Genomic DNA, 22,356 nt, shown 5'->3' with positions numbered 1-22,356 from the left:
CAAATTAATGGAACATAAAAAATGAGAGAGATCACTATTATTTTGTTTTGCTTAAGTAATCCAAAGACAAAGATAACCATAATTATGCATATCTGTATATTGTCTTAAGCAATATCAAGAGCATCTGCTGAGAATAGAAGGTGTGGGAATTGAGCAAGGATAATGTCAAAAATGATGGAATTCAGAACAATCACCTGAAAACCAAATAAAACCAATGTCATGGATTGTTTATTGTTGATTCACTGTGACCACTGAGGTTGGTCACAGTGAATTAGTATAGGGGCCATTCAACATTAACAATTGATCAACATATTAATGTGCCCCCCACACTTAAGTCTAGGTATGAAGTAGCTTATGGGATTGACCAAGATGAGTGCATTTGAAGGGCATCAATATAAAAGGGTTGGTTTTTATCAAGGTTGGGGAGAGTCATTGTGATATAATTGTGATATAATGTTGGTTTGCCAAGATAGAAGAATCTATGGTAGTGTTGACTGGTCAGATTCTCAGTAGATTACAGGTCAAGGAGCCTAAAATGTGTCTGTGCAGCAATGGGGGGTGGACTTCATTGGTCTTAGTTGCTTTGTGGCCTGGTCACGGGTTCTGTAGTGGCAGCTATTAAGCAGGGAGTCCCAATGATGATTTAGGAAGCTGAGTGGGGAGACTGTATTGGATTTTTGACAAGTTGTGTGGAGGCATGTGTGGCCCATGGAAATTGAAGTTTTCATAGAACACTTGACACTGGGACCTAGAGCTCTGGATAAATGGTGGGTTAGGTATAGATAATTGAAGGTGCAGATTCAATTGTGGTCATTTAAGCTGTGGAAAAGTTGTTTTGTTTTGTTTTGTTTTGTTTAGAGAAGGGTATATGGTTAGAGGAAAAAGTTATCCTTTGCTCTTTCCTTTTGTTTCTCAAATCTTTCATTTAAAATTCTCTTCATTTACTAGCTTAGGGTGTCTTGGCAAGGTATCATTTAGATCAATGGTCTAATTATATATACTCTACATCTGTTGTGGTCCATGTAACTTAAACACTTAATGCATAAATCTTATACTAATGACCTGATGTTCTCTATAATTTTTAAGGCATGTTTCAGATCTGATTTATCTTTGTTTCTCTTCATTGTTTGCAATGATAATGGGTTCACAGGTTGCAACAGATTCTCTGGGTGACTGGTTACAAATCCAGATTCCTAGGACTGCCAACCCCCTCTTGTGAGTAAGATTTCTGAGTTAGTAAGTCTGAGTGTAAACTAGATAGCTCTATTTTAAGCCAAGTTCCAAGTGATTTCGACACATATTGAGATTTGAAAGTAATTTCATTGCACAAAGGATCTTATCATACCTAGGAGATCTTCAGATCTGAACTATTAAATAAATAAAGCCCACTCTTAGAGCCGTTTTTCTTACCAAATGGTTATATTAGTTCAAATGCTCTTATAGGTTAGAAAGGCATGAGGTACCCTTTAGGTGAAACATGGCTCTTGATATAGCTAAGGTTTAAGATGTTCTTGAATCAAACAGTGCTTCAGTTTAGTGGGGATACCCTTTTCTTACCCTGTTCCACCAATACTGATGTGACGAACACAGAAAAGTACATTTTACAGCCATAGATTGTATCTTGATATCCATTAACCAGCTTTAAAAAAACAAAAACAACAACAACAAAAAAACCCTTGTTTTAGGTTACAGGGAGGATTAGTCAAGAGGATGTGGAAAGTTTTGTGGAAAAGTTCATAACAGTTAACCATAAAAGAACTGAAAGCAAATTTTACCTAGTGCTCCTGGGCTGGTAATGTCAATGTTATGTATAAAGAGCAGAATCCCAATGTAATGCATTTAAGTGGATATATGGTTGTAAATACTCGCCATTTTAGCAGAATCTTTTTTATTTATTTTTTTCTTTCAGAAGCAAAACCATCCTTGACAGTTGCCCATACTTGTCAATACTGGCTCTTCACTGGTATCCTCAGCAAATCAATGGGCACAAGTTTGAAGGAAAGGAAGGGGATTATATTAGAATTCCAGAGAAGTTATTGGATGTCTCAGATGCACAAATAATGGCTGGGAAAAATTCATGTAAATTAGTCCAGTTTACAGAGTATAGCAGTCAGCAGTGGTTTATAACTGGTAACAATCTTCCTGCCCTGAAAAACAAGGTAATCTATCATTTTAAAAATTATGTTGTTAGAATCTCATGTTTTCTTTAGCAGACATCTGATCAGAATACATCTCTTTGATCAGAGTTTTGGCAGATACTATATGTGGTGAATTAATATAAGAAGTCTTTCATGTTCATGAACCATTTATAGAATGTTTAGTTTCAAAATAGTTGGAAATGTCTCTTTCCTGCTTTATTGAGTTATTTTACTCAATATATGAGTTGTATAAGATATATATATATACATATATATGTGTGTATATATATATGTATATATATATATCTTATATATATATATATACACACACACACACACACATACACACACACATATGGAAAGTAACAAAATATAGCTTTCTCTAATATCCAATTGTATCCCTCACTCTTGATAAAGTTGGCAAATTATAGTTAAAGTGAGTGCTGTTAGCTGAATATCACTGAATGAATGAAGCAGAGGTAGAATGTGCATGATGGAAGACCAGTCAGATATCCTGCATTGATAAGTGAGCTCTCTATTAATACTGGAAGAAAACAGATAACTATTTTTTTTTCTTTTTTTTATTGATTATTTAAAGCATTACATAGCTCATGATATATCATCTTTCATACATTTGACTCAAATTGTGTTTTGAACTCCCATTTTCACCCCAAATACAGATTGCAGAATCACATCTGTTACATATTCACATTTTTACATAATGCCGTCTTAGTGACTGTTGTATTCTGCTACCTTTCCTATCCCCTACTATCCCCCCTCCCCTCCCCTCCCCTCCCATCTTCACTCTCTACCTCCCCTGCTGTTGTTCAATTCTCTCCCTTTTTTTCCCTCCCCCTTGCCCCTCATGACCTCTTATAATTTTATGTATCATTGAAGGTCTCCTACTATTTCCATGTGCTTTCCCTTCTCTCTCCGTTTCTCTCCCCCCATTCGTCTTTGTTTACTGTAGTCTTTTCCTCATGCTCTTCCTTCCTGTTCTGTTCTTAGTTGTTCTCTTTATATCAAAGCAGACATTTGGCATTTGTTTTTTAGGGCTTGGCTAGCTTCGCTTAGCATAATCTGCTCTAATGCCATCCATTTCCCTGCAAATTCTATGATTTTGTCATTTCTTAGTGCTGCATAATACTCCATTGTGTATAGATGCCACATTTTTTTTATCCATTCATCTATTGAGGGGCATCTAGATTGGTTCCACAGTCTAGCTATTGTGAATTGTGCTGCTATAATCATTGATGCAGCCGTATCCCTATAGAGCACTTTTTTAAGGTCCTCAGGGAATAGTCCGAGAAGGGCGATAGCTGGGTCAAATGGTGGATCCATTCCCAGCTTTCCCAGGAATCTCCATACTGCTTTCCAAATTGGCCTCACCATTTTGCAGCCCCACCAGCAGTGTACAAGTGTACCCTTTTCCCCACATCCCCGCCAACACTTATTGTTGTTTGACTTCATAATGGCTGCCAATCTTACTGGAGTGAGATGGTATCTTAGGGTGGTTTTGGCCCATTTGTTAACCCAATTAACAAATGGGCCAAGGACCTGAACAGACACTTCTCAGAGGAGGACATACAATCAATCAACAAGTACATGAAAAAATGCTCACCATCTCTAGCAATCAGAGAAAAGCAAAAACAGATAACTATTATGAAAATGAAATATAGTTTAGTATGCGAAATTCATTCTTAACATTGATTCGAAAATGTCATTGAATTTTCTATTCCTTTTGTTATTACAGGTACTGTCTTTGAGTGTGAAAGATCAGAGTTCACAACTCCTGACTAACAACAATGAAGTCCTCTACAGGATTTATGCTGCTGAGCCTAGAATTGTTCCTCGGACATCTCTCTGTCTCCTTTGGAATCAGGCTACAGCAAGGTACTTATTAACAACTTTTGAAGATTAGAGTTTAGTCCTTCCACATACCAGCACCATTAAACCTATTTTTTTTTAACTGGATATAGAGGTGGCACTCAGTGACCTAACACCACAGAATAATCTCTACAGTAAGACAGAGGAGCATAGAGAATGGTCTAGCATCGTTCAGATGGCAAGCTCAGCCAAGTGATTTAACTGTGTGTAGCACATTATTTATTTATTTATTATTGCTCCTTTTGTAGGTTGTGATATGAGCCCGGCTCAATTCAGATAACTTTTCTGAAGTCATCAGTTAGTTTGCTGGAAAGGAAGGAAATTCATTATTTGTCTTCCTTTCACCTGGGCTTGTGGTTCAGGAGCTGACACTCTATGTTTAGAGGGAACAGCAGGATTTATAATTCTAGTCCAAACATGTTGGATATATTTTCGGATTAAAGCCAGGATAGGAATGGGAAGAAAAGCAATTATTTCTTTTCTCTTGACCTAAGGTCACAAGTTTCTGAGTAGTTACTATCACTCAGATCTCAATCAATGGTGCAGGGCCAGGCAGTGCTGGCCGAGAAGGTCTAGGATTGTGTATATTATTGAGTTTTAGCCACAAAAGCTAAAATTATAACTAAATTTAATGTCTTTGTTGGGCAACCAACTGTCTGCTGAAACAGCAAAATTTTGGTTAGTCTCTTTCTTTTTCTGTGAAAAAACATTTTGAAGTGAAATTCCTATGCCTGAAGGCATATCTCAAACCTAATGCAGATGGTCCCTGGCTTAAGATGGTTCAACTTAGTATTCTTCTATTTTAGAATAGAGCAGAAGTGATATACATTCAGTAGAATTCATACTCAAATTTTGAATTTTGCTCTTTTTCCTTATGGATGGTATGTGGCATGATACTGTCTCATGATGCTGAGCGGCAACACTAAGCCACGGCTCCTGGTCAGCTGCATGATTATGAGGGTGCACTATGTAGCTAAGCTATGATATGCAGGAGATTGTATAGGTTAAGTGCAGTTGTAGCTTGTAATACTGTAGACTTATGACGGGTTTATCAGGAGTTAACCCCATCATATGTCAAGGAGCATCATTACATAGTCTGCAGTCCTCAATGTATACTTAGAAATGAAGGTTTCAAGCCCAAATGAAAAGTTTCAAGCTCAAATCCACAGTTGAGGTTATGAAGTTATATGTCCTTAGAAAAGTAATAGACTCAAGATGCATTAAAAGGGAAGGGAGCATAAACCTTTAATCTCTGGGAATGCAAAATGAGCCAAAATTTATAGAGTGAAGCATTTGAAGTACATTGGAAAACATATATAATCGGCTCCAAATTTTTTTTTTTTTAAAAGGTGAGGAAGGAATCTTAGAAAAGCATACAAGTAAATTATGTGGTTCAAAATACAAGAACTTGTGAAATCATATGGAAGGGCAAGAACTACACATATCATGGCTATGTTATCTCTTAGGATTTTAGAGTGATAGAGAAGAGTGGGTCTGTCTTACATTTATAGGCAGGGACTGGTATTACTATCGGAAGACCAGCTGCTTTGGTACTGGGAATGCTGTGGCAGGTGTGGTTGTATTTAGACTGTTTCTTAAGGTGTCTGGTGGAATTTGTTGGCTCTCATCCTGGACAAGATGTTCCCTTTGGTGTTCCTTCTTCAAAACGTGGTCTGCTTAGGTCTTGAGTAAAGAACACTTAAGTTCAGCAAGTAATTTTTTCTTCAAAAGACATTTCAACATCTTAAGTACTGACAAAAGAGGAATAGTGACTATTGTGTTTTGTTCCAGCTGGTTGTCTGACAGTCAGTTTTGCAAAGTGGTTGAAGACACTGCAGATTATGTGGAATGTGCCTGTTCACACATGTCCCTGTATGCTGCCTACGCCCAGACTGACAACTTGTCTTCATACAACGAAGCCTTTTTCTCTTCCGGATTTATATGTATATCAGGTCAGTGATAGTGTTTTCAAGTCAATAATTTTAAATAATTGTGAGAATGAAGGTCTGTTTTTCCATAGTTTTTTTCCCCAAAAAACAATGTCAATTGATATTTAGAAAAAATATTTACTACACTTATTTCTGAGTTCAAATAGTATATATTCTGTTCACTTGTCTTTGTATTTTATACAAATGAAATCGCATAGTTCATTTTGGCTTTGACTTTTCCCATTCAATATTTTATCTGTGAAAACCATTCATGCTTTACATACGTGGGTTGGTCATTTAAAAAATATTTTCCACATTTTTTATTGGTGTATCATAGTAGTACATATTGATGGAGATATTTGTTGTTACATATTTGTATGTGCACACAATTAAACAATATAACTTGACCAATATCACTCCCCAGCACTTTTCTCCTCCTTCCCTCCCTCTCTGCCACTCTATGGTTCTTTAATATATGCAAGATATGAATATCATTAATCATTTCCTGTTGTTTTTCTATTTGTTTTATTCATTAATTCACACAATAGATATTTATGGAGGGCCACTTATACTACAGACAGAGTAAAAAGTATAGGACTTAGTCCCAACTCCTAAGGAATATATATAACACAGTATGAGAAGCTAGATAGTAAGAAAGGTTATAATTTGCTGGTTTAGAGGGCAGGTTCTGTGAGATAGAATGTCAGGATTATTTGAGATAATACAGTCAAAGAATTTTGTATTTGCAATAGTTTAAAAAAAAAACCCTACCCTTTGGTTGATTTGTATTCTACAGCTTAACCATTTTAAATATGGCAATCACTGTATTAAAAATTCATCTATCATTATTACCCTATGTACATATAAAATTACACAATTGGTGGGATTCTACATCATGTATAACCAGAAGAATGTGAAATTATATTTCATTATACATGATGTGTCAAAGGACATACTGTCATATATAACTAATTAAAACAAATAGAAATTATTTTAAAAGTCATCTATCATTTTCCATATCCAAGCCCCATTTTGGGCATTAATAGGAACTTAAATTGTATTAGTACCTGTCAAACTAATCAATAGAATTATTCTCACCTACTATATTAATGATATGGTTGGAAGTCTCAGAATTCCTTACTGTATATTTCTGTCCCCCATCTTCAGCACTTCTGTGCCTTAATTCACTTTTTAAAAGCTCCACAACTCTTTCTGTGAACAATATGTTTATTCTACAGAGAACTAGGTATAGGGTAATGGTTTAAAATACAAAACCTGAAGCAAGAATGTCTGGTTTCAAATACTTGATCTGCCATTAGTGAGTGTGAAACCTTGAGTAAATTACATAGTTTCCGCATACCTCCATATCCCCCCAATGATGTATAATTATAAATTATATCTACTTAATAAGGTGGGAAATATATTGAATCAGACATTTATGATATTCTGCTTTGATGATGTTTTATCTGTAAATGTAATTGTCATTGAGTTTTTCTGGAGATAGAGTCAAGCAATTAATTACTGTTCTTAGTTCAGTTGCTAAAATATTTCCAATATAATTTGATTTTATATAGCTACAAATTTTCCTTAATGTATCTTAATTATGAACCTAATTTAGATTCAATAGCAAAAGTTAATAATTTCTTATTCTTTTTTTAGGGGGTTACCCCAGCCCTATTTTGTGTTTTATTTAGAGAAGATAAGGTCTCACTGAGTTGCTTAGCACCTTGCTGTTGCTGAGGCTGACTTTGAACTCATGATCTTCCTGCCTCAGCCTCCTGAGCCACTGGGATTATAGGCATGCCCACACTCAGCTAGTAATTTCTTGTTCTTAGTAATGTCTTTCATAAATTTTATAATTTCTTACTTAATAGATTCTTCTTTGTCCATTATAGTTCCAAAATAGGTAAGAAATTCCATTTTACTTTAATGCCAATGAATTTATAAAGCAAAGAAATTTCATAGGCTGATGAAATGAAATTGAAAGGTACAATATTGGAATAAAAATCCTGTCATTTTACATTTCTTCATAGATATAAAATTCAAGTGTTTTTATGACCCACAAAATTTTCTTGTTTTGTTTCAAATATTGATCATCAAAGCAAAGGGTTTTTAAAATTAAACAGAGAAAGTCATCCTGATTTTATGGAAACTAGCAGGACTATAACATTTTTCCTGGGAGAATTGTTAATAAATATTTCTTTTCTGTAGCTTACTCTAGAAAAAGCAATATAGATTTGCTGATGTATTTGACAATCAACAAACACCAAAGCATCAGTATCTGCATTTATTACTTTCAAGTTGGAATTAATTTCAGTAATTTGAAATTCTTGGTTTTTCCCCCTTGTCCATGACACATTGTTCTGTAATTTGCATGATCTGTCAATAATTACACTTAAAGTCCTGTCTTTGTGCTTTAATTTTAGCTTCACAAAGGGGTTTGTGGGAGGAGAAAGCCTATCCTCTGTTGGGCCCCAGGAACCAGAAAAGAGAATGTTATGTCTTATCTATGCTATAATTTGGGTCAGGTCCTATTGAATATCCCTCTAAATTTTATAGTAATTAACTCATTCTTTTTATGAAATATAGTAATATATAGTTATAAAGGAATTTAACCTTTCCTTGTTTTAATCACAGTAGATCAAAGTTAATCTATTTTGTAGCTCTATGCGAAAGCAGAACAACCAAAACAATCAATGTGTAAAGTAGGCACAGAGGCCAAAATGCTTAGCAATCCTCAGTTTAGAAAGATGAAAGAGGCATATACCAAGACTTAACCATTTACACAATGCCAGAAATTTAAACGAGGGTCATTCCTTGAGGTGAGATGGATAGGAAGAGAGAATGAGAAAATGAGTGCTGTGTGCCTTGAAATATAGCTTTATGGAACTTAGCCACAAAACAACATGGAAGAAATATAACTTAAAGCCAGCTTCCTATGATTATGCAATATGTTTTCATGTAATTATTCAGGAACTTCAGCATGGTTTGGGCACACATTACTATTTGGATGATAATGTCAAAAAACCTCCTTCATTGTGCCCTGCTTTGATAGTATACTATCAAAGACAGACTTTGGATTGTGTGTGTCCTGATTTTAACATAAGCCCCATCCATAGTCTTATATTCTCAAAGAGAACCTACAGTATTCCATATTCCATGTTTTAACATCAGTGAATATGTGAGGTGATTTTGATGTGCTTGCAGTAAGTCTCCCATGTTTACAGTGGTTTTAAGCAGAGGCAGAGCTGGGCCAGGCCTCATATGTATTTAACTTTTATTTTGTTCTCTTAAGGTAGAGAAATCCTTTAATGCAAATTAAAGCTTTCCTTTTTAACTGACTTAACTTTTACTTAACTTTTTATAGGCTACTAAATATATTATGCTATATTTAAATGCCAACACAGTTTCAAGTTCACTGCAAATAACTGTTTATAAAATGCTAAATATAAGGCTTATAGGTTAAGTAAATTAACACAACCCAAAGTCCTTTGAAGCAACATAATTTTTTTCAATGCTTATAAAAGCTGCAAGAATATTCAGATTGCACTTTTTGTTTTACAAAATAAGATTCTAAAAGTTTTTCCAAAAGAAAAAAATAACATTGCCAAATGTCACATATTTACTTCAAAATTGCTTTTAAAAATAAGATAAAATTTTCTATTAAGTTCTTACAGAAACTAAGGTAGATTCTATAAATGTGATGAGTAATATATCAAAACATCTTTATTCTATTAAATGGATAAAAAATATGCTTAGAATAGAAAAATAATATCCTTAAATAGAAAAAATATGCTTAGAGCTTAAAAAGACTACAGTTGAAGAAGTCAGAAAACATAGTTTTAATTCTGACATGGCATACAGATGTTTGGTTGTTACATTTGTATAGGATATTGTTTAGCATGACTTTGGCTGCAAATAATAGAAAACAACGAAAAGGTTAAAACAGATTTAAGGTTCCTGGTTTAATACCTTGATGGTGTCATTAGGAGCCCAGCCTCTTCTCATATTTCTGTTTTGCTTTCCCCAAAAACGTTTTTTTCCCCTGAGTCTTGTCCCTACATGGTCTTGAGTTGGTTGCAGTAGTGTAAGCATCACACTAACAATGTCCAGGCGTACCAACGGAGAACACTGTTTTAAAAGCAGTGAGATCTTCCCTGAAAGCCACCCACAATGTTTTCCTCTACATCTCTTTGACTGGAATTGTGTTGTGTCAACTTTCATAAGCCAGTCTTTTTATGGAGGAAAATACAGATAGATTTGTAGTGAAACAAGCTCTCAGAGAGCAGTATCTTTTTGAACATCGCCCAACCCAATCACTGACATACACTAGTTTTCATAAATATTTGTTAAATGAATAAATAAATATTCCTTTTAAATTTAATATTATAATTTTTAATACTTTTTTCTGAAATAGTACATATTCATATTCAAAATAGTTTAACACAGTACTCTCCCTTAGAGCTTTCTGTGATGGGTGAAAATGTTTTATACTGTCCAATACGGTAGCTCCTAGCTACAGGTTGTTGAGGAGCCCTTGAAATATGTCTAACACAACTTAGAAGCTGAGTTTTTAAAGTTTTTCATGAAAATTTAAATTTAAATAGTCATTGGTGACTAGTGGCTATTGTGTTGAACAGCACAGGTTTAACATCCTGATGATCTGGAGGTGGGTCTCCTTGACAACCTCATCCCTCTGGAATAAATCCTTTCCCTAATACACAGATGTATGTATTCCATGGTGCTTCATACAATGTCCCTATTAGAAATCTTTTCAGGGTTGACTATTTCCTTTTCCAGACCTTAGCTTATTGGTAGCAGTAACAAAAGGCATTGTACTCATGGAAGAATTGCAGAAATATGGGAATAAGTAGATATGAGTAACAAAAAGTAGAAAGCATGACAGGTACTGCCAGCATTAAGTGGGGGAAAGAACAACTAGCCTAAAAAGCTGATAACTTATTTAATAATAAAATAATTAGAATTGGGCTGTGTTTGGATTATTTGTAGAGAATGTCAAAATTCATAAATTGATAGATTAGTAGATGATAAATATTTTAACTAAAAATCTGTGGCAAAATATACTAATATTTATCATGTGATGGAATAAACTTCTGTTAAATGAAAAGTGTACCCCTTTTGTAAATGATGCTCAAGAACAGAGATGTTTTCTGGATATGCCAGTTTATATGCAAATATTAATATATTTATATACATGAAACATTCAAATATTATATAGATAAATAAAATATTAAGTCAGGTGTGATAATAGGAAAAGACTAAAGGTAGTCTCTTGAGCTTTTCTTACCTAAATCAAACATTATCTATCTTATCATTAAGGGTAATTTATAATTTACCCTTATTAAGGTTAATTTATCTTCCTTCTCAATTTTGAATCATGCAGCAAAGTCATTTGTGTCAAAGAACTAATTAAATGTTCTTTTCCAAATGAATCGGGATATACTGCCAGGAAAAAAAATAAAGGAAAATTAGTGAGTTGCTTGTTTTTCTATATAATTGTGAAGAGATCAATTTTTAAAACCTATAAAGAGTAAACCTTTAGAAGTACCTGGAGTTGTTATACTTTATTTTGTCTAAAAAGTTTTATCCATGTTTATAACATTTTATACATTGTGATTTGCCTAATTATATTAAGGAATTTTAATAGAAAAAATTCTATGTTTAAAAAAATTAACTTATAAGTTTAAAGTTTATATGCTAAATGTAGTTATTCAACTTCAGGTAAGAAAGTAAATATGTTATTTGCTTAAATTCGTATGGTAGTATATAGTGTTTTAGAAGCTTAAATTACTATATGGTTTTTAGAAACCTGGTATCTAAAGTATTTATTTTTTAAAACCTTATGTAGTTAATATCCTGCCCAACGACAGCTAAGTTTCCTTAGTCTAGGACACAAGCTGCTTAAGGTTTGTAACAGTATTCTTCTCTCCTAAATAATGTAGCAAATAATCATGACATATTACAGTTAAGGCTAATAGAATCTAGCCTGATTCCCTGCCCCTGACTTTGGAGCTTGGTCTACCACCAGGTGTCATGTTAGCATTTTAATTGAAGCTCAGGATACTTGGTTAAACATTACTGAGCTTGTCCTATTTAATCCACTAAATTTGTATCATGAAAAGGGAATATGATGAGGAGCCAAATTTTTAGATAAAAAGTCTTGACTAATACAGAAACTTCCTTCTTGTGGGGCTCTTTGTCTACCTTACTGAAATATTTTTACCTTATTGAAATATAAAAGTATATGGGAATATTTCCCCAAAAGGAGATCTGAGAGGAGTTTTTGAACATAAAATGTGTCATAAGACCCTATGTGGGCATTTTGCAGATGCCCAGTCCATTTGTACTAACATGTGATATACTCTGAAAGCTTGCTCATATAGCTTCAGAGAAGATAATGGAAGAAAACAAAATGTTAAATCAGAGATCTGTTTGCCAAGGAAGCATTGCCATAATTAAGTGAAGTGCTGCATGCAAATTATGTTGCAAAACACCATGGGAATGCCAATTGTTGCAATGCTTCAGTAATTCTTAGACAAAATAATCCTTTTGAGGACAAGGCTGGGGTAAAGGATTTAAGTGAAAAGCACAGGGTTGCTATAGGCAGCACATTTAAATTTTAAAAGGCAGAAAATATTCTTAAAATATGTATGTATTCTGCTTTTAAAATCTAGCATTAAAAGAAAAATATGTGTCAACCTGCTGACAGTGGACATCATGAAGATAGACTCAGCCCCCTAAAACCTGACCCCTTGCCTCATTTGAATAGCTTCTCCTCAATAAAAGGGGTCAGCGTGTGCGCTCGCGTGCTCGCTCTCTCTCTCTCTCTCTCTCTCTCTCTCTCTCTCTCTCTCTCTCTCTCTCTCTCTTTTCCTGTGGACCCTTAAGGTCAGCTGAGCCATCACAGCGACCCCAATGAAAAATGGAAAAAAAAAAATATGAGAATTGCAAAGATTGTGGATTAGTGCTGAAGTTCTAATCATCCTCTTGAAGTAGTGTAAATAGGGGGCTGGGGATGTGGCTCAAGTGGTAGCGCGCTCGCCTGGCATGCGTGCGGCCTGGGTTTGATCCTCAGCACCACATACAAACAAAGATGTTGTGTCCGCCGAAAAAACTAAAAAAAAAAAAAAAAAAATTAAAATTCTTTCTCTCCTCCCTCTGTCTCTCTCTTTAAAAAAAAAAAAAAAGAAATAGTGTAAATAGGTGAATTCAAGTAGACTTAGAGATAATAAGAATAATTTTCTTCATACCACTTAGAAATTTAAATCTTTAAGTTAAAATTCATCCTGGGGATAGAACACATTTTCCCCCCTGGTTTTGGCATGCAATAGTGTAAAGTTGACTTTAAAGTTCATAATTACCTCTGGTGCAATTATATACTGTTTCTAGTAGATTAAAAAAAAAAAAAAAGGTGGAGGGTAATTGCCAAACCTGAGTTTTGGTAGTATCCTTCACAATTTTATGCCTGAAAATCACCTCTCTAAACATCTCTATTTAGCCAAGCCACCCATTCTTAGAAAAAAGATTAGAATTTGATTACTTTTTCTTAAACAGTAAAACTTGATGAATTTAAACATAGAAAACTAAATCCTTATTAATATTAATATGCTTAATTCATTATTTTATCAGGGATGCAAACATGTAGGTATTTGAAAATTAAAGTCATTCTTTGAGCTTAATTGATATACACAAAGAATTTATACATCAGGTAAAATGTACTTTTTCCCAGGGGTGATGTGTTTTGCTATGAGCCATAGTAACAGATGATAGGCCTATGTGCTTAACTGTCCCAAAGATTTCCATTGTGATACTGTTTGCCTCTTCATGGATTACAAAACCACACATGGCCTCTTTTGTTTTCTCAGGTCTTTGCTTGGCGGTTCTTTCCCACATCTTCTGTGCCAGGTACTCCATGTTTGCAGCTAAACTTCTGACTCACATGATGGCAGCCAGCTTAGGTACACAGGTAGGAGAGCTCTGGCATGTCTGATTTATATGAGGTGTATGTGTCTTCTGTAATCCTTGGAGTGACTAAATACAGTGAATCTCAACTGAATTGAAATAAGCTCGTTTAGTTTTGCAGTAGAAGAGGATGAGGAAGGAGAGCAATATAAGGAAATGAGAAATTAAGGCCTAGAATGTATATTTTGTGAACTTCCCTCAAGGAGAAGTATCTTGATGTCACCTACAAGAAAATGACAAACATCTTACTGTCAACCAATATATTGATAACTTATATATGTTAATGTGAACATATGTTGTTTAATCTGGTGGAATAAAACATAACTCTGTTATAAATTCTTCACCTAGAGGGTGTTAAGATGATATGTACTGGGACTAGGGGTATAACTCAGCAGTAGACCATGCTTGCCATGTACACGGTTCTAGCTTTAATCCCCAGAACCATAAAAGAATAAACAAGATGATATACACTTTAAAACATCTGCATAAATATTGTTTCATTTGACCTAAGAGAATACAGTTTGAAAAAACAAACTCATTTGAAAAATTGTTCCATTTCTCAAATTATTCATTTTTGTGCAATTTAAAGCATCAGATTGAAAGCACAGTTGAAGACAGAGAAGGCAGATCAAAAGATGAAATTAAATTCCTTTTCTATCCTTGAGTTACAGTGTAGGAAGTATATGTACATGTAAATAACTATAATTCAGTGTGATGTGGGAACACAGCTATTTGCAAACTACTCTGTGAATTTCATGGATAAGGACTTAATCCATTCTGTGAAGGTCAAGACATCCACACAGGAGATGATATTTGAATTAGACTCAAATGAGTAACCAACTCATTCACACAGTTTACCGATAAGGGGAAAGAAAGACATAAACATTTATAAAGACAAAGGGAAATAAACATAATCATTTGTATGAATCTAGCGGGTAAGAATATGCTATGTAACCCTCTTACTGAGGGAACTATTCAATAGTATATTTATTTATATATCAATACTGTTTTATAAAATTAGGAACTCTCCTTGTCTGAATGGAGGACACTTCTAGAAGACAGACAAGGCTCTGCTTTTTGACTGGGTGCTGGTTATACACAAGGCATCCAGTTTGGGGAAATGTGTTGTACTATTTACTGACAATTTGCTTACTGGTTTTTAGAATGCTAAAGTGTACTTTACTGAACTCTGAACAGAGCCTGAAATTTGAAATGGAAAGTTATCTGGTACGTTGGCATTCTGTTGCCTTTTTGGATCCAATGACCTATTAATTTCATAACTTAATATTTCAGAGAACAATCAAGTGCTAGATTCCAAGTAGAGGGTCCCAGATTGTGTTTTTTAACATACCTGTGAACTACAGAAGATAGCAGCTAGGGGGCTTGCATTGAATTTGACAAGGCTATTTATATTACCTCAGTAGCCTGTCTTAGCTGTCTGATCTTGCCTTCCTTCTTGGATGTAGGATCTTAGAAAACCCGCCTTCCATAATTAGAGTTTACTTGGCCTGTATTCACCACCCATTTTGGTGATGTTTTGGCAGCAGAATTTGTACAAGACTTAACTATAGCACTTCAGTATTATAGAAAATTCTTCGGTGTTCTAGCAGACAAATTTGCTCATGTCTAGGGATGTGAAAGACCAGAGTTTATGTGTTGAGGCATTGCCTTCCGATTCACATTGTACTTAGAACTGATTTTAGAGAAAATAATTAGTTGAATGCAGATTTTGAGCATATTTTTAGAATAGACAAAGCAATGTGACATGAAAAAAATCATATAATGTATGACTAGTGTTATGAAATAATTAAAAAATAATTTTCCTATTTTGTTTCTGGGAAACATTGGTATGTGATTGATAGAAAGTATTGTTTTCTTAGCATGCTTTACTTATCTCCTCTGATTTTTAAAAATACCCTCAAAGTTAAAAATAATAATTATCTCCCTTAAAATATTTTTTATCTAAGGCTTTAAAAAAAATCTTAGACCCTCCAAAATAAGAAATGAAGTTAATTGCAGGAACATAGGCTCCACTCTTTCTAATGTTAAAGTTGTTCACAACTCCAGTTATAGTATCTTTCCAACAGGGATGTATAGTTTCAGCCTTAGAACTCTCATTTGGGACCCTCCATCAGAGTTATGTCAATATCCTTAGAGTTTAAATTTACTGTAGAGAAGTATTAAAAAATATAGACTTGGTCTGTGGTTCTTGGTAAAAATCTTATGAAGCTGACTTCAAATGTCAGAGTTGCATCTATACTCTGTGGGCAGGTCTGCCAAGATCATTTGGCTTCAAATATTTATTGCTGACCTAGGAATGAGCAGAATGTGTTTTGTGAGAAAGGAAAGAATGGAAATGTGGTCATCCTTGTCTTTCTTTTAGAATAATGTGGTACAGTCTGTCCATGAAACAGGTAGAAAAATATGCTTAGGTCTGGCTCTACACTTCTAGAATTATATACAATAATATATACATTATTAACTATATGTATTGTGTGTTCATCTATACCTGGAGAAGAGTAGGTAATAATTCAAAGATTATACTTGTTTTAAAAATCAAAAGATAATGCTTAACTCAAGTTTGTCATTCTAACACCTTTGATTATCATTGACTAGAAAACACCAGCAGGTGGCAGTAGAAGTTTTTGTTTTGTTTTTGTGTTTGTTTTGTTTTCTGCAAATCTGATCAGTTTTTGACTTTATCAAAAACGGGCAGCACTGGGGTTCAGTATAAACTCAAGAGTACTCTCATAATATTACTTTGGCGGGGCTGAAGGATGTTTATCTGCCGCATAGCAAACACATTTATGGTTTCCTTCCTTTGTCTTTTTGTCCCCTTGATTCAGAAGTGAACTAGATGCATTAAGCAATGCAGTAATGTAAGAAAGCTTGTACACTATTGATTTTGATATACCTTGCTACCACTTACCATCCGTATTTTAATTCAAAGGAATAAAATTATTTTCATCATTTTATTTATGATGTGATGCTCATTAAGAAGTATGCTATTGATACAGAAAAATGTGTTTATTGGAGAATGACACCATTAGAACTTGTGAAATTAGGAATATATTACCATTAGTTTATCAAAAATAGGTACTTTTTTTCCAATGCCAAGTCATGTTTTTCTAAAGGAAATTTGTTTTCTTTCTAAAGGAAAATTGTCAAATAGCAAAAAATTGTGGGACAATTTACTTCCAAGTATGATGTGAACAAATATCAAGCAAACTTCCATGGCATTGGGTGATATTTCTGGGGAAAACATCTAATTATATCTTTGGGGTTTTGTGTCTTAGAATCACATGCCAACCCATGTGTCCCCTGATGAGGCTGGTAAACAACTAGGGCAAAGGACAAGTTTGCAGTTCAGGGTTCTCAGTTCTGGGGGTTCTATCAGGAAAAGCAATTCTCCAAATCTAAAAAAAGAAATGAAGTTTCCTCATAGAAAACATGATGATAAGATAGGACTATATTTACTTTGATTAATAATACTTAAAAGTGGGGAATGTTTGTTTTTCTCTCTCTGTTGTTTGTTTGGCTTAAGCACGTTTTCTGAAACTGATTACTAAATTTGTCTAGCAAAAAAACTTACGTAAGTAAATATTATTACATTTACTGACAAGCCTGTACAGTGTCTGAACTCAGATGTCACTGTAATATTTGAGAATTTGAAATACTTTTATTTTTTTGGCAGCAACTGGGTGTGCAAGAACTTTAGACACAAAGACCCTCTCCTCAAAAAAGAAGAGAATTGCTCTAAGATTCATTGGACTGGCTGGGGTTGTGGCTCAGTGGTAGAGTACTTGCCTAGCATGTGTGAGGCACTGGGTTTGATTCTCTCAGCTCCACATATAAATAAATGAATAAAATAAAGGTTCATTAACATCTAAAAAATATTTTTAAAAAAAGATTTATAGGACTATCCTCTGGAATTTAACAAAACTTGAGCTTTCATTTTTTCCTTTGTCTAATTTCTCATTCTGCAACATTTGAGGGTGTTGTTTTATAATGGCCTGTGTCTCAGGAAAGATCCTGCTCAGACACCCCTGCTAGAAGATTCTCCTTTAATCGGGAGCTATGTCATTCTAGCTTTGGGAATCTAGCACCTGGGAATCTTTGAGAATCACTGACTGAAGCCAGAAGCCCTGTGTGACCTCCTATATGCCAGCTCCTTCTGGATGCCAGGGACTTGGTTTCTTCCCAAGCAGCTTACGCTCTTTTGTTGACATTGATAACTCAAAAAAGCCATTGTGTGGGGTTGGGGTTGTGGCTCAGTGGAAGAGTGCTTGGCTAGCAGGTGTGAGACACTGGGCTCAATTCTCAGTACCACATATAAATAAATTAATGGATAAAATAAAGGTCTATTGACAATTTTAAAAATATTTAACAAAAAACATTGTGTGCTTAGGGCCTGAAAACAAGTATCTGACTAGCTTATTTTTATCAATTGAAGTAGAGCAACAGGAAAGATTATATAATGTTCTTTAGTCAGAAGAGATTTGTCCTTAGTTAAAAGTTTTGGTTACTTATTAACCACACTATCCTTTGTTATTTCTACTTTTGCTTCTGAAAAAGAAAAGTAATTAAGAGCTTAAGTACTAGTATCAACATTAGATCTTATCTTTGAAGATGGGAACCAGGGAAGCAAAGTCATTATTCAATAGAAAATATCTGTATGTTAGTGCAGATATAAATGGATCAAGGAAGTATTTTCTTTTCTTTTTTTTATTCTTTTGTGTGTGTCTTTTTTTCTTTATTAGCTACACATGACAGTGCAATGATCTTGACAATTCATACTTTTGAATCAAATGGTGTATAATTTCTCATTTTTCTGATTGTACAGGTTGCAGAATCACATTGATCATACAGTCACCTATATACATACAACCATAATAATGTCTATTTTATTCTGCTGCCTTTCCTAAGCCCCCTCCCCTTCCCCTCCCCTCCCCTCCCATCACTTCTCTCTACCCAATCTAATGTGACACACTTTTTTTTTCTCCTCACAACATCATACATGTATTGTGTATAACGATGAGGGTCTCCTTCCATCTTCCGTGCAAATCCCCTTCTCCCTCTTTTTCCCTCCCACCTCTCTTCCCTATTTAATGGTAATCTTCTTATCATGCTTTTCCTCCCTAACCCAATTTGAGTCACTCCCTTATATCAGAGAAGACATTCGGCATTTGTTTTATAGGGATTGGCTAACTTCACTTAGCATAATCCACTCTAATGCCATCCATTTCCTTGCAAATGCTATTATCTTGTTATTTTTTAGTGCTGAGTAATATTCCATTGTGTATAAATGCCACATTTTTTATCCATTCATCTATTTAAGGGCATCTAGGTTGGTTCCACAGACTAGCTATTGTGAATTGTGCTTGCTATAAACATTGATGTGGCTGTGTCCCTGTAGTATTCTCTTTTTAGGTCTTTTGGGTATAGTCCGAGAAGGGGAATAGCTGGGTCAAATGGTGGTTCCATTCCCAGCTTTCCAAGGGATCTCCATACTGCTTTCCAAATTGGCTGCACCAATTCGCAGTCCCACCAGCAATGTATGAGTGTACCTTTTTCCCCCGCATCCTCACCAGCACTTATTGTTGTTTGACTTCATAATGGCTGCCATTCTTAATGGAGTGAGATGGTATCTTAGAGTAGTTTTAATTTGCATTTCTCTGATTGCTGGAGATGATGAGCATTTTTTCATGTATTTGTTGATTGATTGTATGTCCTCTTCTGAGAAGTGTCTGTTCAGGTCCTGGGCCCATTTGTTGATTGGGTTTTTTTTTGTTGTTGTTTAACTTTTTGAGTGCTTTGTATACTCTATAGATTAGAGCTCTATCTGATGTTTCAGGGGTAAAAATTTGTTCCCAGGATACTTCAATGTAGGCATTCAGTTAAAATTCAGATATTGAATGAGTGTGAGTGGGCTTCCAGATGCTGCTTTTTAAGAGATTAAATTAGTTCTCTTATGACCTATGAATACATCTGGTTGTTTTTATTACTGCTGTTGTTATTCTTACTAAACCCCAAAACTCTCAACCTCTTTTCCTTACTGTAATTTTTTATTCAAAAAAGTCCATTAATGTTCTATTCTCATTTAAAATGTCAAAAAGTCATTAAATCTACTTGCAAACATTTATATTTCCCTTTTTTGCTGTGTTTTGATACTCTTTTGTTTTTTTCCAGTAATAAAATTTAAAAAAAAGAAATTGAATAAATTCTTATCCTAGGGGTCATCATTCATCCATAACTTGACCATTTCTCATCTACCATATGCATGATATTAAGTGTGCAATAAGAAATACCAGAAGAGATATGAAACATGTAAATAACTATCCCATGACCTCCAGGTAAGAATCAGGTATATGCATACTGAGAAAAAGATTGTTTCTTCTCCAGTGTACTGTATAGTATTTCATAGATTGAGGATAAAGGGCCTCAGCTTGAATAGGCCTTACAGAGAAATAGTTGTGGAAGGATGCATAAAATTTGAAGATAAAAATACAGCAAATTCTATACAGGGAAACAAGAAAAGATGCATTGAGGTTACAGTGAGCTTGGCGAGCTTCATTTGGATAAGGCTTGCAGATGCCACTGAGAAGCAGAAGTCTTGGCTGCAGGTGAGGGGTTTCCACGTTGTCTGAGAACCATGAGGAGTTCCAGAGTTCCCAGGCAGCTGGTCCTTAAAATCACAACATAAAAGAAGTGTTTTTAAGGGTTAATTTGGCAGGGAGAAACTTGAAGAAGAAGAAGAAGAAGAAAAGGATTAAACCAGATGAGAGGCCAGAATTAGGGAGATCAGTTTAGAAAGGCAGGGTGGGCAACATTCACTGTCATCTCATTATGATGGGTTGTGAGCTCAAACAATGGTAATGCAATGAGATCAAATGAAGTAAAATAACTAGTAAAAACATCATATTTTGCCTGTGGGAAGTTTTGCAGTTTTTTACTCCTCTCTTTAAATCAATAAAAAGACCTCATTGCAAATTTGATCTTATTTAATAAATATTAATATAATACTTACTAAATATTATATGAGGTAGATATTATGAGAAATGTACTAATAATATTCCTACTTTACAGATGAGGAAATTGTGTCATAAAGAGTTTAATTACTTGCCCTGAGCTATATAGTAGTAAGTAACAGAACTGGTATTTGAACACAGTGGCCAGCCTCCAGTTCTTGCTTTTAACCACTATGTTGTGCTACCTTATGAATGAGAAATTAATGAAATTTAACCAATCATCAAAGGAGGTAGAAAATTTAAAGGTGGCTGTGAATGAGTGATTTTATTTGATTTGAATAGGAAAGTCTAAAGAGTTTAATAGCTAGAGAGGGACACGTGCAATTCTGGGCATCAGAGGTTTAGAATTTCCATAGCACATTCAAGCTAGTGACTTAGATGTTGTCTACATCTAAGTGGCACTGTAGAAGAGGTTCTCTGAGACAGGTTGTATAGAAAACCTGTGATTATAGAACACACAGTTGATATCTTGAAGAAATTGTCTTTATGGTACCATACCAAGTGAATTACATGTATTGCCTTGTTTATTCCAGACAAGTAGGTACAATGATCATCCCTATTTTACATATGGAAAAAATGAGACTAAGATTTATGTTACCTGCCCTAAACTCTCACAGGTAGAATATAAAGGGAAGAAGAATTTTAATTCAAGTCACTCTGGTCCTAAGCACATATATTTAAACAACATATTAAAATGAGAAGAATCATCTGGAGAGAATTAAAATACAAGGCTTTTTAAGTTGAGGAAGGAAAAAAGGTTTCAATTGAAAGGATTGATCTTCAGTGGGAAATTGATCCTCAAATTCAACAAGAACAAAGTCTTTGGAAACCTGTGAGAGAGATGATGGAAACTAGAGAAGTTTCAAGAGTAAATGGGTAGGGAAGAAGTGGAAGAGGCTTCTGGACCACACCAGGGAGAAGTCTTGCTATGAAAGAAGGCCATAATCAGGGGACAGGAAGAGAGAGTGGCTTTTTGACTCTGATCATGGACCTCTTATCAGAGGGATGCTGGCCCTGGGTCTACCACCAAAGAGTAGGTCTCCTCCATCCTCACTGATATTTTATTTTCTTGAAGATGAACTTCTTGTGGCAGTCCCACAAAAGCATTATAGGAATTAGTAAATTTCTTTGGGGCATGTTTTCATTTGTGTGGTTTGATTGTGCTGTAAGTTTTTATCTTTAAGTAACTGTTCATTAGGGTACCTAACCAAATGGCATTATACATAGAATAAAGCAGAGCTCTAGTTTTATTCCACACCCCCAAATTCTTGAATCCTAATTTCTGGATTTCTTTACATTTTTGGTATTGTTATTGAACTTCATGTGAACTTACAATCAATTCATGAAAAAATGTAATTAGCAATGATCAAATAACTTTATAATTGCTTCTGC

General features: G+C 34.7%; 1 protein-coding gene across 1 annotated transcript in view; it reads left to right on the top strand.

Moving 5' to 3' along the window:
- The window catches only part of ADGRV1 (adhesion G protein-coupled receptor V1), a gene marked incomplete at its 5' end in the record, with an annotated part of 540,732 nt that overhangs the window by 226,579 nt on the left and 291,797 nt on the right, over positions 1 to 22,356 (top strand). The window contains 4 exons of the mRNA XM_081287826.1: positions 1,910 to 2,159; positions 3,892 to 4,031; positions 5,817 to 5,977; positions 13,840 to 13,940. Coding sequence (XP_081143952.1) covers positions 1,910 to 2,159; positions 3,892 to 4,031; positions 5,817 to 5,977; positions 13,840 to 13,940 — 652 coding nt within the window. The remainder of the gene's footprint in view (positions 1 to 1,909; positions 2,160 to 3,891; positions 4,032 to 5,816; positions 5,978 to 13,839; positions 13,941 to 22,356) is intronic.

Source organism: Spermophilus citellus, assembly GCF_964194105.1.
Source record: "Spermophilus citellus genome assembly, chromosome: 1".
NCBI lineage: Eukaryota > Metazoa > Chordata > Mammalia > Rodentia > Sciuridae > Spermophilus > Spermophilus citellus.
Note: the sequence above shows the minus strand (reverse complement) of the source record. Positions and strands in the feature narration are given on the sequence as shown.